This window comes from Papio anubis, chromosome 13 (genome assembly GCF_008728515.1).
Source record: "Papio anubis isolate 15944 chromosome 13, Panubis1.0, whole genome shotgun sequence".
NCBI classification, from domain to species: domain Eukaryota; kingdom Metazoa; phylum Chordata; class Mammalia; order Primates; family Cercopithecidae; genus Papio; species Papio anubis.
This window is the reverse complement of record NC_044988.1, coordinates 8,735,375-8,749,257: the sequence shown is the minus strand read 5'-3', so window position 1 is coordinate 8,749,257 and position 13,883 is coordinate 8,735,375. Positions and strand designations below refer to the sequence as shown.

Genomic DNA, 13,883 nt, shown 5'->3' with positions numbered 1-13,883 from the left:
GAAGTAATGTTGCAGAGCCAGGACTCAGGACTCAGCAGCTGCTTGGCTGTCTCCAAAAAGACATGTCCAGCAGGCTAGGCTACTATAACCCAGGCCTGGACCTCGAGAGAAAATTCGGATGTGAAGATAGAGATCTGTGACTTACATACCTGAAAGTGTTGTTTGAAGCAATGAGATTATCAATATGGAGAGGATAAAATAAAAATGAGAATATCAGTATTTGTCAACATGTTTGAGCCCTTGCATTTCCTAGGCAGCATGTTAAATGCTTTTCAGACATTAGCTCAATTAATTCTCAGCCCTATGATGGAGGTGCCATTGTGATTTCCATTTTAAAGATGGGGGGACTGAAAAACAGAGGACTTAAGTCATGTGCACAAGGTCATATTGCTGGAAAGCTGTGGACCCTAGAGGAAAACCCAGACAGTCAGACTCTAAACCTACTACCAGAGGCTGCCTCTGTCAGGAACAAAGGGATCCCTATGGAATGATATGTTTGGGAGATAAGTGAACTCAGAGGAAGAGACAGAAAAGGAGCAGTCAGAGAGGTACATTGTGACACAAATGTGCTTCTGGCATGAGGATTATAAAAATGCTCCATGCCAGATGGTTCTCAAGGAGAGTAGGGGAATGAACACCACGGATGCATTTTATGGATTCTATTTAAACCATTCTCAGTCACCAAGTCATCTATGTTCTCCATTTTTAAAATTTCTGGATGAGTGGGATCAATTGAAAAAAAATAAACAGAATCGTTTTCAAAGCTGTGGTTTCATAGACGGTAGTTGCAAATGGTTCTAAAGTTAAAAATAGAACTCTAAAACACCGGTTCTCAAACTGGGGTGATCTGGATGGGCAGCATGAGCAACCCCTGAAAACTTGCTGGAAATTCACCTTCTCACACCTCTGACCTACTGAATCACAAAACTCTGTGGGGTCAGCTCAACAATCTGTGTTGTAACTAACTCTGCAGGTGATTTTGATGTACGTATGCTCCAGTCTAAGAACCACTATTCTAGAAAATGAAATGATTTAAGTATGTGTAGCAAATCTTTGAGGGCCCTGTCCCAAGTCAGAGTGCCCACAGAACACAGCCCAGCCCCGTGGCCCCTCTGCAACCAACCTGACGGATTCTTAAAGGAATTTGTGCCGCAGTGGAGCCCACATTAGGTGAGGAGTACTTTCCCTCTGCTGTGATGATAGAGACCTTCTGTAGTTTGCTGTCACCACCTCGACCTAGGTAGCACCTTGGGGGTCTCCCATTTCCTCCTCACACCAAGCCCATCCTTCCTCAGGTTATCTATTCTCTCACCCACCAATCCCACCTTTCCCCACCCCATCCCACCCTTCATTTGCTATTTGAGGTAGTGAATGCCTTATCTTTTCTATAAATTATTCATATTCAATTTTGAAAAAAGATTTCCATGTTGTTACATATCCTTTTACTATTTGGGGAAATTCAACTAAGAGTTTCTGAAGCACAGAAAGGAGGGGCGTCACCGTGCCTGGGATGAGCACAGTCAGGTGAACGCAGGCAGTGCAGTCTTCACAGAGGCCACACTGCCCCCACAGCTGACCCTTCTCCTTACATGCACTTGCCCGCTGCATCCCAGCCGACTGCAACTGCCTCTCACAGACTCTACCCTTACACTCGTTTTCTTTGTACCCTGCTCAAGACCATCTCACCATGGAGGTCAGCAAATGCATCTTGATGGTCTTGTAATTAGCATGTAATTTCCGTCCTCCAAATGATGCCCCTCTGTACTTGTGGGGTTTGCCAGTCCTCCTGCCGTTCTGAAGGATGCAAGCCCCCTTACTCAAGCAGCAATATAACTGCTACTCCTGACTTTAGTCTCTGGGTTCAGACTGTTCTAGCTCAAATCTTGACTTTGCCTTTTCCTAGCTATCTGGTCTTAGACAATTTGCATAAACTTTCTGATCCTGTATCCTCATCCCCCAAATACATACAATCTGCCTCCCAAGGTTACTGAGAAAAGACCACACATACCCTCATCGCTATCTGAAATTACTGTGCTGAACTATATAAAATTGCTGATATTTGGATCATTTCATCTATAAAAATGGCATGTTCATGTGGTTCACCTTGATATCCTACTTAGGTACATGTTTGTGTATTTCCCTCTCCCCACAACAGAAGGTAAGCACTTACTTAGTGTTTTATCTTCAATACCTAAACAGTGACTAGACACGGTAAGTGCTTGCTGTTGAATGTATGAATGACACTTTAGTGCAGTGTCTGGAGCAGGGTAAGTATTCCATTCTAGTGTCATCCTCATCCTCATCATTAGAATTAGTAAAGCAGGAACACAGAATGAAATACTAGATAATATGAGCTCAAGTGAAAATTAATGCCACATCACCACATATTTTCAGTAACTTCAGCTTGTTGCATCAAACCAATCTTTCTCTTCAGTTAGAGAAAACACCCCGGATTGAATTGGTTGATATTAATAATAGCAATACCAATCAGCAATTGAAATTATTATACACAGAATTTTATCAGGAGTGAGTAGCAAAAGGAGATTCATGGTAATAACCCCGTGCAGATTTATTGAACATCTACTATGTGCCAGGTGCGGCCCCAGCACTTTCAGGTCTCATTTCTATGTCTCTCAACAAGCCTTGAAGCGCGGGTGTCATCCCTATTCTCTGGATGAGGACCCCAGCCCTAGAGAGGTCAATCTCATTGGTGGAATGAGTGTCTCTGCCGAGTGTCAGTGTGGGCTAGTACCCAGGAACCCTTTCCTCACCCCCTAGAGTAGGAAGCTTACCCTACATCAACAGGCTCTGCTCCAAGTGGTCAGGAGTTTGCTGTCCAAAGACTGGACCAGGCAGCTGTTCAGAGGCGCCTCAACCAAAAAATCTGATTTAGAGAGTCAGACACGGGAGCCGAATGCTCTGACACTGCATGGCTCCAGCCAGTGCTGTCGCCTGGCAGGCCGTGACACTCTGAGCTGCATGGACAGTCCCGTAAATGCTGCCATGCTCCCGGGAGTGCCTGCACCTGGTCTCTGCCACTCCAGTGGTGGCTTCTCCAGCTTTCTCAGCCCACACAGGGCAGCCTACAGGAGCAGGGGACTGTCCTTCAATAGTGAGTGGAGGCAGTGGGTGAGCAGACATCCCAGCTTCCCCAGTTCCTACACACTTCCCCAAAGGGCCCAGCGCCCACAGCGGGACCCTGCTCCAAATGGTCCTGGGGGCGGTTCTCCCCTCCCACTGGTTGTGCCCACCCCTGCCACTGCTCCCTAGGTATCCTCCCAAATAGGCTCCTCGCACCAAGTCTCAGGGGCTGCTGGGGGAATGCAACTGAAGATACCTTTGGTCTAACCAAGAAAACGGCTTGTGGGGCCCCCTTCCCTGCACCACAGCTGGATCAGACATTTCCACAGTGATGTCTGTTTAACGTCACAAATGAAAATAAACTTACTAGATGCATTATGTTTGAAGGACTGAACATGAAAATAGAGCAGAATGAGGCCTGGAGGAAGCAGAGCTCCAATCCTTGTGTTTCAGGGCTCTGCTGGTGTTCTAACAGCAGGGAGCCTCGAGCCTAATGGATGCAGACTGTCTCCATGGTCCTTCGCTGAGCCTGACTCAGGTTCTTACTCTTTGGCAAGCATTAGAACTGCTGCACAGAGTTGGACTAGCTAAGGGACTGTCAGGAGTGACCACCTACAGTCCAGTCACCCTGATGGGCTGGCTGGAGAACTCGGCCCAAGTCATACATCTGCCATATTGTTGGGGGAGAAATTCACTCTGGCTTAAATGTTCCCTCCCTCCTCTGGGAAATCTCCCAGACTGGCAGGGACCCTCTTCCATGTTTCTGGGGTAGTATCCCATGCCTGTGGTGAGTTTGTGGCCCCTTGCCCTGTGACTCTGGGCTTCTTTCCTGGGTTGTGGTCCCTGAGGACTCGTAATCCCTGCGCCCCTATGTCTAATGCATTTTTGCACACAAACGCCCATGAAGGCGACACAAGGGTATGACATTATTCTAGCTGGTGTTAAAATCAGAGTAACAGTGCAGAAGTGAAGTGGAGGCATCCAGCCTGCTTTATTCCAAAGGCAGGATGCACATGCACACAGGCAAGCTGGTGTTTTCAAAAAGGACTCTAAACCAAGACAGCACCAACCCCTTCCTGCCAGGCTTCACCCCTCTGCAGGTGCAGGCTGAGAGAGGCTTGACCATGAAACATGCTTAGAATAAGCACATTTAGTAAGAGCCTGTAAGGCTAAAATCCAAAAGCTAGCCATTCTGCACCACCCAAATGCACAGGGATCAGGGTTGGGGGTGGGGTGGGGTGGTGGGTAATTCACATGACTGCTCTCTGTTCTAATTCCGAGATTCAACCAGCCTCAGAGAATCTACAAAAATAGATTCACTCCTTTCCCTTTCCCTGGCACGTTTAACTTAAATCAACATTAAAGGTGTTTATTTTGCAGTGAACAAAGAATTCTGAAATATCATAATCAAGTACATGTACCACATAAATATTTCAGTCAATGATGAGCCGAATAGATCAAGGTGGTCCCATAAGATTATAATAGTGTATTTTTACTTTACCTTTTCTATACTTAGATACGATAGATACACAAATACTTACCATTGTGTTCCAATTGCCTACAGAATTCGGCACAGTCACATGCAGTGCAGGTTTGTAGTCGAGGAGCAACAGGCTGTGCCACAGAGCCCAGGTGTGCAGTAGGTTAGAGCATCTAGCCTAAGTGCACTCTATGATGTTCGCACAATGACAACATTGTCTAATGACGCATATCTCAGAACCTATCCCTGGCCAGACACGGTGGCTCATGCCTGTAATCCCAGCACTTTGGGAGCCTGAGGCGAATGGATCACCTGAGCTCAGGAGGCCCAGCCTGGCCAACCCCACTCTCCCAAAAAAAAAAAAAAAAAACAAAAATTAGCTGGACATGGTGGCATGCACCTGTGGTCCCAGCTACTCAGGAGGCTGACGTGGGAGGATCACTTGAGCCTGGGAGGCAGAAGTTGCAGTGAGCCAAGATTGCACCAATGCATTCAAGGCTGGACGACAGGAGTGAAACATTGTCTCAAAAAATATATATACATACACATACATACACACACGCACACACACACACACACACACACACACACACCTATCCCTGATGCATAACTGAAGTCTAATTAAAGATTAATGGAAATCTAATCTATGGGTAAGATTTCTTATCAGATCCAAGGAAGCCCATGAGTTAAAGTCCACTTTGTTTTCTATACCATGTGCCAGTTGTAAAAATATCTTAGCATGGTTTATATAATGGATTTTCCAAATATGCGACCCTCAGAGTTACATCCTAGTGTTTGCAAAAATGAGAAAGTCACCCTAACACTAACAGAATGCCCTTCCTTAGCACAGAACAGCTACAGCCAATTCATGCCCACTTAGTAGAGTTCATGGTACCCACTCTCAAAGAAGAAATTATTACCACAAAATCTGAACAAAAAAATATTCAGATCCCACTGCCCTGCATATGGGAATACACATCATTCAACTGGGCAGGTGTAATGGAACCTTCAAAGCATTCCTCAACTTCTGACATTCTCTGTGGTTCCAAGGACGCCTGACCTTACCTGCCCTTCTTCCTCAATGTCCATCTTCCACTCCACACAGCTTCTCTCAGCCTAGGCCAGGTCCTGGGGATAGGAAATTCTCTACAAACACCACAAATATCTTGTTAGTAAATTCAGTCTGTCTTAATACTACACAATATGCATTGTTTCCATCCCCAAATGAACTTGTGATTAAATGTCCATGCAACACAGAAATGTCTGAAGAGAGAGGTAGAGGGGTCGCAGAGGATGCATGGGTGAAGGAGGTCCCTCCCTCGGGTTATGATACCCAGCATGCAGTCTGGTTGGCCCCTCCCTTTCAGGAAGTTCAACGAGGATGCACACCCAGGCTCATGCACACAGAATACATACATAGAGTTGGGATGGAATGCACATGGATAAGGATGCTCAGAGACATGATGGAATGGAAGGATTGTGTGGCGAAAGTTTTTACCTTGGGCTTCTGTTTTCTGAGAGTATTTATAGAATGTTGGAAGCCAGAAGTGACTTGAGCGCTGAGTTTTCCCAAGCCTTCCAAGCGAACTCTTAGAAGAGAAGACAGGGTGGACAGAGTTGCAAAGCTGTGCTGAGGTCTTGTCTGGCCTGCTGTCCTTCAAGGTGAAGATGAAACCCACTGTGCAGAGGGCTGGCAAGCAGACCACCACCACGCATGCCAGGTTATGATTCTCACCAACATCTTCAGGCATCTCCAGGCTCCTGCTCCCTTCTTCATCTCACCAGGGCTTGTTTGCCCTTTTGTTCAGACTCAAAGCTCTACTGAATGCTTAACACTTTCATACCAAGATCACATGGTTACTCAGCCAACTTCTAAGCAAAGTCTCTCCCATGAAACATCCAACAGAAAAATATGTAATTTCATAGCATTCAGTCCACTCATGTACTGATGGCTGATCCGCATGTTCCTTCATTTATACCTATGCCTCATTGTTTTTTTAAGATAAGCAGGCAACACTCTGAACTGCAATACACACACACTGACATCAGTGATAAATGTCTCCTCAGAACCCAGCCAGTACACTGAAAAAGAACCAAAAGGAAATACCTTTCCAAAAGAAAGACATTTTCCTTTCACAAGTTTAATTTGGCTTTCAAACTAAGAAGATTTTATGCATATTCCTGGGGAGTTTTCAAAACACCTCAATTCTGAAGTAGAGTCATCACATTTTTGTATACAAAGTAAAATATTGGGAGTGAAGTTCAGCTGCAGGGACAAAATTTTAAATTAAACAGATAAATAGGGACTAATTATCTGCTTATAAAATATTTTTTAATAAAAGTTGTGACTGGAGTGCCTTTGGAAACCAGTTTTCCTGGTGCTGCCTGTATAATATAACCTAATTAGGACATTAGATTTCCCTATAAACTATAAACTTCCAAGAATTTCTTTAGTATATAAAGTAAACCATGGTAGTGGAGTTTAATCACAGGTACATTTAACACTTAGTTACCATGGAGACCTTAAAAGCTCCACAGTGTGCTACATTTACAAGACATTGCTGTGTATTCTTCAACTGGATGCAAAGGGTTTCATTCTGAAGTTGATTTGTCAAATTGTTTCCTTTGAGTGACCTCTAGCTATTAGCTAAAGAAAGAAACATGTCACCTGCTAAAAATGATGAAAGAGACAGAAAGCATCATGGAGACAAGCAAATGTAGCTTTCAAGAAGTCTAATAAAACCCAAGACAATTCTGGCACAACTAGAATTCAACACCAAGTTTCTTAAGTACAAGAATCATGCTTCATTTGCCCCATTATGCTCCTTCACCTTCCCAAAAATCTAAATGGAATGGGATTGAAGAAAGACATCAAAACCTCCAAACCCAACAATGTCTGTTCCAACTGCTTTTTTCTACAATGTTATTATTACTTCTGCCCATTTGGGTTGTACCCCAGAGAGTCCCAGGAGTTGTATCCTCATCAACGAGCAAACTGGAATTATTCACTTGTTCCCCCACCCCACGACTACCTCAAGGAGCAGGACTTGTTCTGTGCCCCTCAAATGCCCCTCAATCATTTATGAATACACCTTTCTCCAACACTGAGAGGCCTAGCAAAGCAGGACAGCCACATTGTCCAGTGTGTTGTGTGTGCACAATCAGTAGTAGATGCTTAATAATTACATCAGGAGAACTAAAATGGCATGAAATCACCTCAGAAATCCTAGCATCTAGAAAGGGAACCTGGTAGGAATGGTTGACAGTTCTCTCCCAATTAACTGTCATTCCTTTAAAAACAACCACCACACAGGAGAACATGACCAATTTCACACAGTTCCCATATTCCTCCAGTCACTGGCACAGTGCTCTGCCCACCATGATGCCACTGGCATGCCTTTTCATGGGTAAGATGAATAAATGACTAAGAAAACACTCAGGCTTCTCTTTTAACCACAGTGCTCTCTATTCAAAATACCACTCCATTGTCTTTGAAATTCTCATAAACTATTTTCTACAAATATGTGGAAGTGGCTTTCTTCTTCATGTAGATTACTGATGTTGGTACATGCATAACCTGTGTGTCTCAAGGCACTTAGGAAAGAGAGAAAAAAAAACAACATTAACTCTTTGACCATGAATTTCTTCAGTGAAGAGAAAGAGGTATTATTATGGTACTTACAACAGAATTGAGGTGTGTATGTTTCTCAGCAGCTAATGACTACAACCAGTTGCTTTCTGAAGCTCAATCTTTAGACTTGGCTTGCTAATCCAAATGTATGCAATAGAATGATTTGAATAAAGTAAATATGAGGCATTTTTCTGAGGTCACTATTTAAATTAAGCTACTGCATAAGTGCCAAAGCAACCTAAGCTCCTTGACCACAGAAATGTAGCAGTTTCACAGACTCTGTCCTAGCTTTCCAGTTCTCCTCTTCAAGCTGGCTTGAAACTGGCATTTTTCTAAAGGTGTAAGCTCTACTAGAAGCTATACTAGAGTATAAAATTTTATTTTTAAAAATGCTTAAATATTGCCCCCCAAGAAGCTTTCATTCTACTTGGTGGTGGAGAATATATAAAACCTGTTCAAAGTCACAGACACCTTAAAGAATTGGTCTGCTTACTGAATGACCTACTCCCATGGCTGTTCCTGCTTCCAATTCTATGCATCTTACTCTCTGTGTATACTGTTGGAAAGTCTTTCTTGACATCTTGATTTTCTTTTTTAAAAAGTACATGGTTCAGTACATTTTAAAATACCAATCTTGTGTTACAGTTTCACACATTAAAGAAACAAACATAAATACTCAGCTGCTCCATATGTCTGCAGCTAAATTATAAAAAGAGCGTGCAAGGGCAGAGTGTCCTTCAAGGTACTGTGGTTGAGAGATATACATCACAAACATGGACGAACAAGCCCATGTCTTGAGATGAGAACAGTCCTGACTCACTGTCACCAGTAACCAACCCTCCAAGGGCTGGTCTTTTCCTCTAAAAATGTTTCAGCTGTTAACCTCTGAAATCCTTCCTTCTGAAGTAAAATCACAGGAGTCCATTTTCAAGAGAGCTTACCTGGTAATTTGTGTTCTTGTACTGAAGTCAAGAGACCTCATTGAGCGCAGAACTTCAATGCACCCCAAGTACTGCAAGGGGAAAAAATGTAAATCGTGAGCCCTGAGAGCTGAGATAAAGAGACAACTCCTAACTACACAAGGGCATTTTGGGGAGCCATATATATTTCTTAAATTACATTTTAACTTTAAACTCTAGGGTGAGGCTTTGTTTTTGTTTCTATAAAAGCAATAACTCACAGCCACAAGAAAATATCGTGAGTGGTTAGATTGGCACTACACTGGATTTTTCTAAAATTAGTATTAGTATTTTCATCTTATTTGGATGTACACTTTTTAAAGCTTTTATGGAAGTATAACTTATATGCTGTGAAATCCAAGGATCTTAAATGTTTAATTCAATGATTGTTTAAACATACATTTGCCATGAAACTACCACCCAGACCTCAACATTGCATTTCTAGTCTTTTATGAGGCTTCTACAGGTTTACAATTTTTAGAGAAAGAATGAAAACATGATATGACCAACATTTTCATCAACATTAAATGTCATTATCTAATAAACATATTTTGGGTTCTATGAACTATAGATCACCCTCAAAGGTGATTTACTTTGGTTTATCAGAAGGCTCTCTTCTGCATGATCATAAATTTTTAGAAGCTCAGATTTATACATCTAAATGTATAGCTAAATTTTGATCAGTTTCACACATGAAAATGTACATGTGTAAGTATATGGACATAACTAAAGTTATGGATAAAGAACTAGATCCAATATTTATGTTCCAAAGCCCTTGGGGAGTTTGAAGATACAGATGTTTTAGATAAATGCCTTAGATTTAGCAGGAGGAGATTTCATGGTATGGTACAGAAAAAACTGCATTTGAATTATTTAGAAAATGTGAATTGGAGGCTGGCTTTGTCATATCTTCTTATAAAATTTTAAAAAATATCTGAGCCTGTCTGCACACCCATAAATGTGATTATTACTCCCACCATTGCACCAGTACCAATATCACTAGTCACTAAGATATGTGAAGACCACAACAAACTTTGCAGACTCAGGGGATTACCATACCTAACACCATTAAGAGTTATATGACTACCACAACAAACATTATCATGGAATTACTTGAATACCTCAACCACCGTGGCTGCGTTAAGAGAATACCACTACCAAGGCAGATATTTGAATAGCACCACCACCATCACAGTTATGTGAATTCCATGACCAATGTCATAGAGAAATATGAATTAGGCTACCATCAACATTGCAGAGTTATGTGATTACAACAACCAACATCACGAGTTCATGTGAATAATAGGACCAATGTCACAGAGTTATGTGAATACCACCAGCATCAAAGCCACAGAATTATCCAAATACCAGAGCCACCATTGCAGAGTTACGTGAAAACCATGACCTATGTCACAAAGTTATATGAATACCACAACTGACAACAGAGTTATCTGAATACCATGAACATCAATATCATAGAATTATGGGAATACCACCACCACCATGCTGTTCCAGAATTATGAGAATTATGAAAATACCACAAAAAAAAAAAAAACCAACGTGGCAGAGTTACACGAATACCACCACTATCATTGTGGAATTATGTAAATATGCCAATGCCATAGAGTTATTTGAGAACTATGAACAATTCAGAGTTATGTTAACACTATCATCACCATTACAGAGTTGTGTAAATACCTGCCCCACCACGGATGTATACAGTCAGCCCTACATGTGTGCAGGTCCCACATTCACAGATTCAACAAACTGTGGATTGAAAATAGAAAGAAAAACAATAAAAGCAATGCAAATAAACAATATAGTAACAACTATTTACATAGCATTTATATTAGGTATCATAAATAATCTAGAGAGGATTCAAAGTATAAAGGAGGCTATGCACAGGCTACATGTAAATACTATAACATATTATATAAGGGATCTGAGCATCTATGGATTTTGGTATCCTACAGGGTCCTGAAACCACTCCATGGATGCTAGGGGATGAGAATATTTATATAAATAACATGACTAGAGTCACAGAATTATGCAAACACTCCATCCATTATCACAGAGTTAAGTGAAAACTATGACCAATGTTGCAGAGTTATATAAATACCACCACCATTGTTGCAGTTATGATTTGCAACCTCATCCAACATTACATGTTTATAAGAATACCACCAGCAGTAACACCACAGTTACGTGCATATAATCCCCACCACTATCATAAAATTAGGTGAATACCACTACCACTGATGTTGCAGCATGATGTGAATGCCACATTCAACATGACAGAGCTATGCAAATAGGCAACCAATGATACAGTTATGGGAATATCACCCACACTACCATCACAGGATTATGGGAATAGCACAACCAGGTTGCAGGGCTATTTGAATACCATGACTAACATCACAGTTATATGAATATCATGACCACCAGAGTAGAGTACCACCTGCATCAACTTCACAGAATATATGAATAACATGACTGACATCTCAGAGTTAGATGAGTATTGCCTCCTCTGTCATTGCAGAGTCATGTCAATGCCACCACTAATAACCTCACAGATTTATTAGAATGACACAGCCAATTTTGCAGAGTTATCCATATACGACCATGACCGATACCACAGAATACTGTGAATACCACCATGACCAACACCACAGAGCTACATGAATACCACCAATGAAAATGATGCAAAATTATGTGAATCCCATAACCTGCAATGGAGTTATATTGACACCATGTTCACTGTCAGAGATATTATAAATACCACAACCGCCAATGCTGCAAAATTGCATGACTATCATGGCAAATGTCGTGGGTTCATGTGAATACCACTGCCACCAATAGAGAATTATGTATATACCATCATCAGCAATGTCACAGTGACATGTGAATATCACCAGCAGCACCAATGCATAATTATGTTAACACCATGATCATCTCAGAGTTGCATGCACATCATTGTGAACTGCACAATGCACGTCAACCCTACTACTACCAACATTGCAGAGTCACGCAAATACCAGGACCACTTTCAAAAGATTGTGTGAACACCATGAGTAATGTCATTGAGTTATATGACCACCAGCAACAACACTGTAGTGTCACATGAACAGCAATGACAATGTCACAGATTTACCTGAATACAACCGCCACTCTTGCACTTAGAGTAACACAACCACCACCACCATCACAGAACTATGTGAAGACAATGATCAGTATCACAGTTATGTGAACAGCACCATAAATATTGCAGAAATATGTAAATACTACCAACACCAACATCACAGTGTTAGGCAAGTACCACAATTAATTTCACAATTATGTGACTATCAGCAGCAGAACCATAGCACAGTTATGTGTGTACCACCATCAATGTTGCAAAATTACATGATACTGTGGTGAAGGTTGCAATATGGGACTATTAGGACAAATTTCACAGTTATGTGAATCCCACCATCAACTCCAATATTGCAGTCATGTAAATACCACAACCATGAGTGCAGAATTACATAAACATCACCAACAACAATGTCACCATGTTATGAGACTAACACTACCACAGTGTTGCACAATCATGTCAATGCCACAGCAAATGTTGCAGAGTTATGTGAACACCATGACAAACTTTGCAGTCTGTGACCACCATCATGGTGTTATGTGAATACAACCAACATCACAGAGTGACGTGGATACACCTCCACCACTATCACAGAGTTACGTGAATACAACCACCACCACCACCACAGAGTTTATGGATACTGTGGCTATTGCCACAGAGTTGTGTGGATACCACAACCAAAGCTGCAGAAATATGTGAATACCACCAACACCACAACATCAACAGACATAAAAACCACAACTGGCATCACAGTTATGTGAATACCATAAAAAATGATGCAAAACTGTCAATATCAACACTCAGAGTTATATGAATACCATGACCTCCCATGTCACAGTTATGTTAGCACCATAAACAATGATGCAAAACTATGTCAATACCAACACTCAGAGTTATATGAATACTATGACTTCCATGTCACAGTTATGTGAATACCGTGAACAGTATCACTGAATTATGTAAATACCACCACCAACATCACAGAATTACGTGAATACCTCCATCAACGTCACAAAGTGAAATGAATACCATCAACAACATGGCAGAATTATGTGGATACCATGACAATACTGCAGTTATATAAGTGCCACCGACACTGTAACAGAGAGATGTTTGTACCACATCCACCAGCACAGAATCATGGGAATGCCACTGTCACCACTAATCACATCAATAACAATAAGCATTGCAGAGTTATGTAAATATGACCATAATCAGCATCACAGATTTTTGGGAAAATGCCCTGCTCCTCTGTCATAAGGTCATGTTAGGATCACAACTGAGGTTGCAGATTTATGTAAATATCACAATGTAGATATTGAAAAGTGATGTGGTTACCACCCACTAACACATAGTCAGAGAATTATGTAAAGACCACCACTTCTTTTACAGAGTTATGTATAGCCTGGGCCTAATTTCTTGGAGTTATATTACCACCAGCACCACCTTTGCAGTGAATGTGAATACTAGCACCAATGTCACAGACCTGAATTGCCCTCTCAAGGGTGTGCAGCAATTTGTCCTCTCAGCACCCGTGCATAAGCAAGCACAGTGGTCTCTGCCCTTCCCAAGACTGCAGTGTCAATCTTTTGAATCTTT

At 41.7% G+C, this 13,883-nt stretch overlaps 1 protein-coding gene and 1 long non-coding RNA gene across 10 annotated transcripts in view; both read right to left on the bottom strand.

The window, feature by feature from the left end:
- Positions 1-8,064, bottom strand: part of LOC103878487 — a 33,004-nt gene extending 24,940 nt beyond the window's left edge. Inside the window, exons 1-2 of the long non-coding RNA XR_638701.3 lie at positions 6,060-8,064; positions 5,627-5,707 (exon numbers count right to left, since the gene is read on the bottom strand). This is a non-coding gene — a long non-coding RNA (uncharacterized LOC103878487). The remainder of the gene's footprint in view (positions 1-5,626; positions 5,708-6,059) is intronic.
- SHC3 (SHC adaptor protein 3) overlaps positions 1-13,883 on the bottom strand; it is a 305,996-nt gene that overhangs the window by 97,652 nt on the left and 194,461 nt on the right. For all 9 annotated transcript variants that reach the window (XM_017949968.3, XM_031654810.1, XM_031654811.1 and 6 more), the window contains one exon: positions 9,134-9,204. In XM_017949968.3, the coding sequence (XP_017805457.1) occupies positions 9,134-9,204 (71 nt within the window). The remainder of the gene's footprint in view (positions 1-9,133; positions 9,205-13,883) is intronic.